The sequence below is a fragment of the Melitaea cinxia genome, chromosome 24, assembly GCF_905220565.1.
Source record: "Melitaea cinxia chromosome 24, ilMelCinx1.1, whole genome shotgun sequence".
Classification (NCBI taxonomy): domain Eukaryota; kingdom Metazoa; phylum Arthropoda; class Insecta; order Lepidoptera; family Nymphalidae; genus Melitaea; species Melitaea cinxia.
In genome coordinates this window covers 2321586-2333521 of record NC_059417.1, presented here as the reverse complement: position 1 = coordinate 2333521, position 11936 = coordinate 2321586, and the positions used below count along the sequence as shown (strand labels likewise).

The window sequence follows — 11936 nt, the reverse complement described above, 5'->3', positions numbered from 1 at the left end:
CGTTTATTTCTATGTATGGAACTCAATGCCTATACGTGTGCATATATTTCTTTAAATATATATTATACATTCAAGACTAGGGCTGGAATAAAGTTATTTCATTTTTCATTTTCAGAAGTCTATTAATTTTGTTCTTTTCCTTATGATGCTGTTACATGTTTTGTTTATTCTTCTTATAGATAGGATTGATCTTTCCATTGCTACTTGTCATGTTCGTATTTTTTCTTTTATAATTAAAGAACATCGTAAAAAAATATTATAATAACGTAACCATCTTTTCTTAAACTTGGTTAATAATATAATATTATTTACTTTCATCTCTAGAATACATGTAAATTTTACTTATTATGTCTAAATTACAATCAGGTATCAAGAGGATAAGAATTTGAATTATTTTTTGTAATTCTGTATGTTATGTTTATTTTATAAGTTATTTGTCATTTATCTTTTGATTTGACATCAGTAATAAAAAGTTTAAACATGAAATTATGGTTTTATTGTTATCACCTTAAAAGTTTTTTAATATACATTCATACATAATACATATTCAAGAAATTAAGCATAGTATCGTTAAATATGCAATGTATTATTATTATAATAAAAAAATGTGTGCGTATAAAGTACACATGTCAGAAGTGAAACTTATTTGGCAAACTAATTGAAAGAAAAACTAATTAAAAAAATTAGCAACAAACATGGCGCGAACTCATGTGTTTATCAGGATTTAAGTGGTATTATGTTAGCTTTGGTATCAGTCTTATGCCTTTATAGCCAGGGTTTTCTTTAAAAAGTTGTAATAAATAAGACCATTTGGCAGTTTTAGTCTCGCCATCTTTAAAAGTTAAATTTTTAGTCATTAAATTGTTCCTCATACCCTTGAGAAGGTGTGGGGGGTCATAAAGGGGAATGATTTCTTTTTTTTTTTAATTATTATTACAGCGTATACAGTCCACTACTACATAGGCCTCCACAAGTTTACGCCAAAAATAACGTGAACTCATGTGTTTTGCCCATAGTCACCACGCTGGGCAGGCGGGTTGTTGACTGCAGGACTGGCTTTGTCGCACCGAAGATGTTGCTGCCCGTCTTCGGCCTGTGTGTTTCAAAAAAACCAGCAGTTGGATGGTTATCCCGCCATCAGTCGGCATTTTTAAGTTCCAAGGTGGAAGTGGAACTGTATTATCCCTTAGTCGCTTGTTACAATACCCACGTAAAGAGGCGGTGGCAATATTCTATACTGCCGTAGCCACAGCAATATAATATTTTCGACCATTTCAGTACATTTATAATTTAAAACCCCCCAATTTATTGTTCAAACAAAAAAATTAATAAAATAATTATATTTAATTTTTGTTTTTACAAATAAGGAATAAAAATAAAACAATTGTATAAAATAATGTTGATATCATTATATTATTATAAGACTTAAATAAATCACATTTTCTAATACACAGAATAAGGTATCTGGTATATAGGCAAAGACATTGTCGAAATATAATAGAATCTGACATTTAGTAAAAAAAAAAAAAACATTGACAGAATTATTATTCAATTGTCATAAGTACGAAAATAAAACCAATATCATTATTTTATTTTCGTATGTAAGACTTATAATATATTCATAACTTCTGGAAAAAATAAGCAGTCAAAAACAAAAATATTTTACAAAAATTTTATTTGTCCTAATCACTAATGACAATTTTAATATACAATTATAATTATTGCAAAGGCAAATACGTCGATTACAACATACTATCAAAACTATGAAAATATATCGAGAAATTTATACTTCCTTAATAATTCCAAATTGAATCCATTCTAGCCCTTAATATTAGTTACAAAAGATTAATTTACAAAACAACAAAAGTTTAGTTAAATTTAAATATATATTAGTAGATAGCTAATAGTTTTCTAAATATACAGAAAAATATAAGTACTATTCAAAATGCGGTTTATTTTGACTATTTTTTTTTTACATTTATAATTTGAGGGGTTAGCAGTGGTCACAGCACTGGTTGCGAACGGCATATTGCCATTAAAAGTATTTTTATTTGTGAGTCAATACCACAATAATGTGCGTCATATTTTAATATAAACGTACAGACACTGTTTTTTTATAATTTTTAATTTATACAAATACCAACAACTTATTCATAAATATACAATAATATGTCACAATATGATCATATCGGCCACTTCATTAGATAACTCATAGATCAAGTAAAAAAAAATAGATAACGAACTTAAAACAAAAAAGTGAAGCCACTTTTTTAAATATGTGTGAGTGAGTGAAGTGTTGACACTTTTTAAAAAAAGTCCCTGAAAATTTTATTAAGTGGGATTAAACACAATTAATTTAATATAGGTAAAATGGGTATGCGAAAATAAAAATCTGTTTATAGTTTTAAATATATTTACTTCTTTTTTAGATTTATTTAATTATTAAATAAATCTATTGCAGCCATGTTTTGATTTAATGAAGTATATAAATCTGTGTCAATGAAAATTGCGTTTTTAAGTAATTGATGATTCCTCTGAAGGGCAAGTTCCTGTTTCCTTTGCTGTAATGATTTATTTATTTTACATTTTTTTTATTATAAAGTTCCTGTTTTTTTTTAACTTTTCTCTTAGTTTATGTTTTCTAGGTGTATCAAAGATTGAATCTTGGTTAACGACTGATTTTTAGACTCATCCTGTAGGTCCTAGAACAAAAATTACAACATTAAAATACGTAGTAGTAAGTAGTAGTATATACGTGATGGTACTCTGCGAAGTCCACGTTTTGTACCGTACATGTCAGCTTTATCAAAATGGTTTGAACAAACCACATTAGATGAGGATGGCTGTCGTTGTAGTTCATTTCGGCTCAGTCGTACAGCAGCTACCTATTCTATCTATCTCCTATTAAAATATTCGTTGGAAATCTAAAATCATGATATTTAGTAGTAAAATATGAGTAGTTAATTCAAAAATTTAAACAGACACAAACGAGTTAAAAATTCATATTGACTTCAATTTAGGTAAAACATAAAATCACACGATAAAAAAAACACAATAATGATGTTCACTTTCTACTTAATTATTTTTTTACGATTGCCTACAATTTACTTACCCGTATTTTGGGCTAATGGAAATAAGAATTACTGGTAACACTCCCTCGGTACGTCATTTCGGGGCATGGAAATTATAAGTTCCGAATAACCTCAATATTATTTTAGAATAACAAAAAATATAAAGTTTTGTATGTACTTACGTGTGAAACGATATTTCTTCAGACTTTTTGTTCACTTTGGTATTGTTTTTGCACCATTTAATTACAAAAGATCGGCATTTTATAGGCAAAGTTACTGTACGAGGCCCCGTGAGATACTAACGAAAATGAGCGGAGTTTGATGCATATGTGTGCGTGAGCGCGTGTGTTTACTTGAAGGAGCCGAGTTTTGTGGCTTCAGTAACAACAAAGGCCGCGCATTATCTACTTTTTTTTTACTTCATCCATGAGATAACTACATGCATATGTAAGTTTCTACGTATTTTCATGTTTATGTAGTATATAATAATATGTGTATGTAGATGTTCGAGTGTTAACTGCGGCCCTTCAAATGGTCGGTCCTGTAGGTATTATAGATCACGTTACACGAGAAAATTATGTTAGCCCTTTCTGGCAAGATAGTTGCATAAACCGTGTTTTCATTTTAAATAATGGCCATGCTTACGCGTTCATTGGAATCAAACACACTATACGTACCATAATAATCTCATTGTAGAATAAAATTTCCATGGTAATTTGGTCTTCAGTTTATTGGGTCAAAAAATAAAATCGATTACTTATAAATTTGGAACTTTTATCACCTGGCGCCATCTCTTGACGAATAGGTAAATTTACAAGAACAACATATTATTTTTTTTTTATAAATGATGCTTGGATACTTTTAACTTCTTACGAATTTAAAGACAAAAGCAAGTAAGTCATTTGCATTATTTCTTTCTATCGGGTCATGCCTTAACTTGTCAAAAACTAGTTTTATTTATAATTTTTTTGTACTACAAAGATGTCAAACATTTGTTATTTAGCTGTAATCCTCTGAGGTTAAGATAATATATATAACAAATGGGCTGCTCCAGATTCTGAGCAGGATATATATCTTGCTGTGTCCTACCTCAATTCCATGCAACAAATCGACACCAACAATTTATACTACGCCAATTCGACTTTTCGATAAGTTTGTTTTTCTAATGCGAACTTGATAAAATGTGTTTTTTATATGTAATAAAAAAAAAATGTGAAATTGCAATGAATAAATTAACTATTAAAGATACCAAATTTCAGAAAGGTTTCTTAGTTAATATAAAAGGTATCACGTTTTTCCCTTTTATAAGCCTCTATTGTAAAGTTCACTTTTAAGAGTTAGCTTAGTATAAATTGCTGGTGTCGAAATGAGCTAAACAATTAAATGTATAATAGCATTTAATAAACAATCAAATTATAAAATGACGTGGCTGATATGACAATTTCTGATCACATAATTTATGTATAAATAATGACACCTTAATAAAAGCTAGCACTAACATATAACATTTCAATCAAAATTGCCAACGGGCTTGAGCGCCATACATAAATTACGTCACACGATCACTTGACAAGATGTGAAATAGCGTGACGTCGTGTAACATTTCGTGCCACGTGACAGTATTTTGTATCATGTGACAAACTGAAAGATGATGTTATAGAATGTGACGTCGTTAAATACTAAGTAACATCGGATGACATCGATTGATATTACATGACATCATTTAATAATACGTGACATTAAGTTACATCGCATGATATTACGTAACTCTCCAACTGTATTACTCTATCGTAAATAAAGTTTATTGAGCAAAATCACACAGATCTTTAACTTTATATTTAAAAAAAATATGATAATTGTCACACAATTTAACGTCACAAACGTGTGACATCAACGTGTCATATCATAAAATATTTGCGACGTAATTTATATCCGGCCTATAATCTAAATTAAGCAATTTAAAACGTTATTACGTAACAATTAAAGTTCTAAATTACTTAAATTTAACTTTTCCCTTCTTCCTTTCGCTTCCCCTCGCTAGTTTGTTCTGGCCTCCGTCCGAGGAGATCTCTCTTTACACAGCATTTGTCGCTCTAAAAAATAATGTCTTGCATATTATAAAGAAAACAATCAAACTAGCCCGTTGGCGCAGTTTGTAGTAACCCTGCTTTCTGCTGTGTTCTGTTTGTGGGTTCAATGTCCGATTTTGAGTGGAAAATACCTCGCTCCCTTGTGAGTCTCCCCACCATGCTTCGGAGAGCACGTTAAGCTGTCGCTCCCGGTTGTTATCATGTACAACTGATAACGATTGTTACTCATGGTAGTGTACATATCCGCCACCCGCAGTGAAGTAGCGTATTAGAATAAGCTCTGATCCTTCTCCTATCCTTCTTACGTGAGGAAAGACAGTAAAATATTACAGTCTCAAGCGATATCCTGCTCTGCCCTGCCTCAATTATAATATATAAAGAAGTTGTAAAGTCTACTTACAGAGTCATTGTCGCTAGAGTCATCAGTGTCACTGGAAGTGTCAGTGTCGTAGTGCCCGAGACCGGGCAACACTCCGACACAGCGTAGAGCACCGACCATCTCCCCCGGTATTACTGCTTGACCGCTATTGTCTTGTCTGAAAATATATATTTTATTTATTAAAACTATTAAAATAAAACTTCTATTTGACTTGGGGGGTAATGTGGTGAATGCGTGACAAGAGTGTTACGAAAAGTGCGATCGAGTGAGGCGAACGGAACAAGAGAGGTGCGAGAAAAAAATTTCTTTCTCTCTATCTCATAGCCTGTTACATTTTGAATATCTAAGACACAGTGCAGGCCTATTGCTAACGAAGTTTAACTTCAGTCGTGTGGTCTAAAGCACACTCGTTTTTTTTTCTTTTATTTTTTTTTAAACTTTTTTTTGAAGAATCATTACAATTGTATAAGTTGTATAATAACACCAGTTTTTATTACAGGATAATTTATCGGCGACTTATGACTGTTTGCAATGGTCTGGGCGTGTTTTTGTGTTTTGTGTTTATGGAATCCCAAGTAAATCCTAGTGTATCATACGGTACCCTTTTTTGTTTTTTTTATTTTGGTATCGCAGGGGAACCCATTTTCGGATGATATCCATGACGCCCGGGTAGGCATTACTAGACCGTATGTCAGCTTCAGTACTTGGGGGTGCAATATCATACGGTAGCCTAATCTCACTCATAATAATGTCGAGCAATCATTTTACGTCTATTGTAGATTATTCCTAATTCTCCCATCGAATAGGTTTCTCATATTTTAATTGTAATTTTATTTTAAGTAATTAAAGTATTTTTTCAATCATTATGTTGTTTTTCCGGTCGGTTTTTAAACGTAATTAGTGTGAGGCGTTTATATATTTAGTTATTCTAATACATACTTGTTGTTAGCAGTGACTCCATTTTTAGGGGGAGGGGATTCTTTCTCCTTGTCTTGTTTGTCGCCCTCCATTTCACTCGCTTTTCGCTTTCTCACAACAACCTGTAAAACATATATTATATTAAAAAATACACTTAGGTACAGAAAACTTTTTGGTGCAAATCTAATAAAATTAATAAGTTATCGTTTTACTTAACTAAAATAACAATGAATATACTTAGTGAACTCGAGAACAGTTGAAACAATAACATCCCGATTTTATTTCTAGTTTACAAATATAATATGATTATATTATTAATATATATGATTATATATATATATATATTTGGTTTGTGTGGAAGAAATTGTCATATCGAAAGAAATTGTCATGTCGATCTTAAATCAATTTTTAATGTGTATAATGTAGATGTGGTTTACAATAATATATTAATTAATAAATAAATATATATTTACCCCCTGTAGCTTATTCTTTTGTGTTTGAGTGTTGGTCTGAGTGGTCCGAGCCGGGGCTAGCTGTGCCCTTAATCTTGTTAATTCTTCACTCTCTGCTAGGCTTGATACTCTTTCTCTGTAATCAATTTTATTATATTATTTGGATAGCTTAAAACTTATATGCTAATAAGAAGCTACCATATGTTAAAGTTGAAACTAAACAAAATAAAACAATGCTTAATAATTGCAAAAAGAATAATCTATATAAAACATAACAAAACTAGGCCAAGTTCGCACGGATTCCATTATAAGTCTAAAAATCTTCATTTTTATGCCATTGATACTCCTATGATACAAATAGATAACTTAATAAAATATTTATTTACTTATTGTATTTATTTATTTATTAAGGTTTGCTAGCAGTAGTTACATTTAAAATACATTACAATATTAATTTTATCATAGACTACATTTCTAAATGTACAGTCCTATTAAAGCAAAGTCATCCTGTTAATGTAACAATAAATTAGAACTTGATCAAACACTAGCAAGAACTCAGAAGAAAATAAGGCATACAATTTCAAGATGACAATACCTATATGTTTTTTTTTTTAATTTTGTAGTGCCGAACAATATTTATAATGATTATTAGTTTATTAATTAACTATTCTTTCTCTACGTCTTGATATGTTCGGAATATGAAATTACATATATAAACTCAGGTGGCAATGTTCAAAAACATGATCATCAAATAATTTATTTTTTTTAAACAAAATTTGCACGCTTCTATAGAGTTCTTAGAGATTCTTTGAGTAATGAAACCAATTTAATTCCTTTCAAACTATTACAATTTAATTATATATATATGGCAATACTGTTTGTCAGGTCAGCTTTTATCAATTATTTTAATCTGTTTCATCATCATCATTACAGCCTATACAGTCCACTGCTGGACATAGGCCTCCACAAGTTTACACCAAAAATAACGTGAACTCATGTGTTTTGCCCATCTATCTATCTATCATCTGCCCATTAATCTGTTTGTTAGTGTGCAATAAATATCACAAAATTCAAAGACATACCTGAACTCCTGCATTTCCTTCTTCTCCTCAATGCTTATCTGTTGAGCTACTTCAGCCTTTGTGCGCTCAACTAAGTCCAAAAAACCGACTTCATCATCATCTAGACCTCTGATCATATTCTCTACAAGAACAAGGCAATTGTTTATAATTTAACAATTTTGGAAAATTTTTAACAATTTCGGAAAAGAAAAGCATTTTAAATCCTACTAATATTATAAATGCTCGTGATGATGGATGGATCTTTGTTACACGCATTTGCTATAATAAACACCCTGGGCAACACTTGTCTATTAACAATCTCATTTCGGCGCCACGGTTCGCTTAAACCGAAAATAAAAAATCATCATATCAAAAGTTTCGCTCTAGCGGGTACATCGTTCCATAATTTAATTGGCTAGAGCGCCGACACGGTCAGTCGGAGACGCGGGTTCGAATCCCGCTGGAGCGGTCAATTTTTGATATGATATTCAAAAATGTTTAGAATTCCTAATGTGAGGGTAACACATAAATAAAATCGTACAATCTCATTTATTTATTTATTTATTAAGAATGGTAGAGCACAAAAAAAATATAAAAAAAAAATAAAAATGAAATATAATAATAAAGGCTAATTACGACCATCCATCTGTTAAAAAATTAAATTAACAAATGTGAAAATAAGAAAAGGAAAAACAAAACAAATTAGATGCTAAGTGAACAAAAAAAAAAGAAAAAAAAAGAAAACAGACATTTACATATTAAACAAATAAATATATAAAAGTACTACAGTACTAGCAATAAAGTTGCCTTCATTTAGACAGCTAGCTAGCTGTTACATATTCTATATGTTTTATTGAAAACAAGCAAGCAAGTAAGTTTCATTTTAATAACATTTTTTTTTCCTATAACATTTATTAACTCTTGTAATAACCATGCCCATATTTTTATGGATATTGGCCCATATTTGTAGCTCCACAGCTACTCATTTGAAAATAATATATGCACATTGGGTTAAGTACAAAATTAATAATATCCTGCATGAAATACCACATCACTAAGTCCACAGATCTTTATCAACAATCGTAATTATGCGTGTATATCATCCATCTATTTCACACACCAAAATTAGAAAATGTATTTTATCTTTACTTTTACTTATACAGTACTTACCAAAATTGATATTTTAAGATTCCTAATAGATCAGAAGTTGTGCAAACTGTTAAACTTAAAAAATATATATATTATCTAAGACTTACTGAGTTTGTGAGCTTCTTCATATTCGGCTTCTTTCTTTAATCTCTGTTCTTCTAAACGCGTGAACAACGGTCGGCTGTCATAAGCTTCTTCTGGAGCCTCTGAACAATAGAAAAAATAATATATTTATAAATGTTTTACATTGATTGATTAATTAAATCTATTTCGTCCCAATGCTGGGCTCTTTCTCTATGAAGGATAAGAGTCGGATCCAAATCCACCACACTGCTCCACTGCGGAGGTATAGAAGGTTTACCCTAACTTTTAATATTAACTACACTTGCATATGTACTACGCTTAACAGAAGTTTTAGGTGTGATAAATATTTGGTAAGAAATTATACACTGAAAAACAGAAAGTATTTCTCTATACTTAATTTATATTCAAAACATGAATTGATAAACGTCCGTGTGATGTTTGTCGTGGTCTGGGCATTTGTGCTTGTGTATTGTGTGTGTTTCCGGACCCCCGACACAGGAGATAATCCTACTGGGGGGCCTTTGAGTGTGGAGCATTTATTTTATTTATTTACTAGCTGCCCAGACAAGACTTCATTCTGTCAAAAGTTGTTAGTTAAAGTTATGTAAAAAAAACTAAATACTACAATACTGGTTTAAAAACATGTAGGTACGGTACTTTTTTCTATTTTCAATATTAAATTTGATAGCAGCTTTGATTAGGACCTGTTAATATAGAAATTAAGTTTAACCAAGGAAGTATGACAGTTTTTCATCTTAAGGTCAAAATCATAACGGCTAATTAACAAACTTAACTGTTACAAAAAATATTTTAACACAATATAATAGCTGTACTATCTGTAAATAATACACACTTTACAAATAATTGAAAAATGCATTTGGATTCTGCCATTCAAACCTTTCGGTTGCTCCTCAGTTCTAACTTTATCCCATTCTTCCTGGCGACGGCGTCTCGCTTCTAATATTTCAGATTCTGATATAAAACCGGAACTCATGTTTAGTTGTTCTAAATAAACTTTTTTAATCAATAATCAGTGTAAATTTATAGTTGACGAAATACACATCCACAGTCCACACTGACAAAAGTGACAAATTCAAATTGTAATTACTTTATAGGTGTTGCCATTTACACTTTCGGGGCCTGATTCACCAATCACCAGTTGTCAAAGTCTCAAAGAGCAATTACGGAGGAGAATAGCCATAGCGTTTTTTACCGATACAAAACTGTCAAAAATTTTTTGCGAGGGGAAATCACACACACGCACACTTAACCTAATTCCCACACAAAAATAATCGTTTGTCACTACGAAACTCACACATACTAATTTAAAAACACACTTACATTTTTCACTCACGCATAGATACATTCTATGTCATTACAGTACAAAATGACATGCCGCAACTACACTGACAAGTAGCCTACAGGCGTGGTTGTAACACCCGTGGATACGCATTATCAATAAATTCAAGTACTCGGTTAGGGAAATTAGGTTTTTAAAGTGATACAAAGGTAAGGTGTTATTATAAAGATGGACTTTGTTTATAATGTACTACAATAATTATCATGTCAAAAATAAATTAAATGTTTATATCATTTTAAAAACCAGTGACAGTTGTATCTATTACTGGTTTCTAAAATGGATTAGTTTTTTTTATAAATATGACGAATACATTTTGTGGGTTTTCTTTTTTCTTTTTTAGCAAATAGATTCGGATCAGTCACTCGACAGAGCCACATATTGTATGAGGGCGAGCAGCCTGTATTAGTAAGCAAATCCTAAACTACACGACCGATAACAATTGTTATTTTGTAAGTTTGAAAAAAGTTTAAAAGAAGTATAAAGTAATCAGGTGATTAAAAAATACTTACCTATGAAAAGGTACTTCATCTTTTAGTAAATTTCACGTGGCAAATCTCTTTTTGCAGCAAAAAAAAAAAAAAAAAAAACAATTCAGCATTTTTTGAAGGACGTGGATTCAATCGCGCAACTAGATTTGGTCTAGTGATCAATGCGGCTGCAACTAGTTTTATTGTATGCGTATGGACCATTTGGACTTATACCTTGACAGAGGAGAACGCCTGTGCATGGCTACTCCCCTCCGTGTTGCTCTATGCCAGTTGTGGATAAAGTTTATCCTGTAAATAAATTACGATTAGACTTTAACAGCAGAAAGTAGAACAGGCCATTAAGACTTGTTTTGCTAAAATAAACTAAATAAACTACAGCTTTTAGATTAATTTTTGCTATAAGAAATATTTTTAAAATAGGTACCGGGTGAAAAAAATCGATAGTGAAAAAAAATAATTCATTAAAAACTTTTATCTGTTGGATAATTATCATCAGCCGTCACATAGCGTTATCCACAACTGTTGAAACAGGCCCTTAAACCTATTCAAATTGTTATAAAATATAACTCAATTAAATATCTAAAAGTGATTGTTTTCTTTTCTAGTATTGTTTTTGTTGTTGTAAAGATCTGTGTAAATTTATTAACGCCTAAAGGAGAGTTTACGAATAATGATATTCTAAATCTTTCTTTCTTTTTCCGTAAAAAAATGAATCATAAACATAAATAGTTTCGTGATTGTATTATTTGTTTCAAACATTATATAGAAAGTAGTACAGTAAATTACCGTAAGGATAATATCGCAAAATTTATTTACAATATAAATGTGTTAAAAGTCTTTAAAAGTTTAAACACACAATTATTATAACTCACTTTATAAATGCG

General features: G+C 30.8%; 1 protein-coding gene and 1 long non-coding RNA gene across 2 annotated transcripts; both read right to left on the bottom strand.

The window, feature by feature from the left end:
• Positions 1-1658: 1658 nt before the first annotated feature.
• Positions 1659-4088, bottom strand: LOC123665516. Its single transcript, XR_006745061.1, has 2 exons — positions 3508-4088; positions 1659-2208 (listed from the first exon to the last, which is right to left on the bottom strand). It is a non-coding gene; the product is annotated as an uncharacterized LOC123665516 (long non-coding RNA).
• A 370-nt stretch (positions 4089-4458) lies between these two features.
• Positions 4459-10340, bottom strand: LOC123665594 (PSME3-interacting protein). The gene is made up of 7 exons (XM_045599877.1): positions 10102-10340; positions 9228-9326; positions 7993-8113; positions 6932-7046; positions 6480-6580; positions 5562-5697; positions 4459-5164 (listed from the first exon to the last, which is right to left on the bottom strand). The coding sequence occupies exons 1-7, from the start codon at positions 10196-10198 to the stop codon at positions 5075-5077; spliced, it is 759 nt and encodes a 252-aa protein (XP_045455833.1). The 5' UTR covers positions 10199-10340; the 3' UTR covers positions 4459-5074.
• Positions 10341-11936: the final 1596 nt, after the last annotated feature.

Coding starts and splice junctions, on each gene's coding strand:
- LOC123665594 (XM_045599877.1), bottom strand. CDS start 10,198: ATGAGTTCCGGTTTTATATCAGAATCTGAAATATTAGAAGCGAGACGC. Junction 7,047..7,992: donor AAGGAAATGCAGGAGTTCAG/GTATGTCTTTGA, acceptor AATTGATTACAG/AGAAAGAGTATCAAGCCTAG. Junction 6,581..6,931: donor AAAAGAATAAGCTACAGGGG/GTAAATATATAT, acceptor TATGTTTTACAG/GTTGTTGTGAGAAAGCGAAA.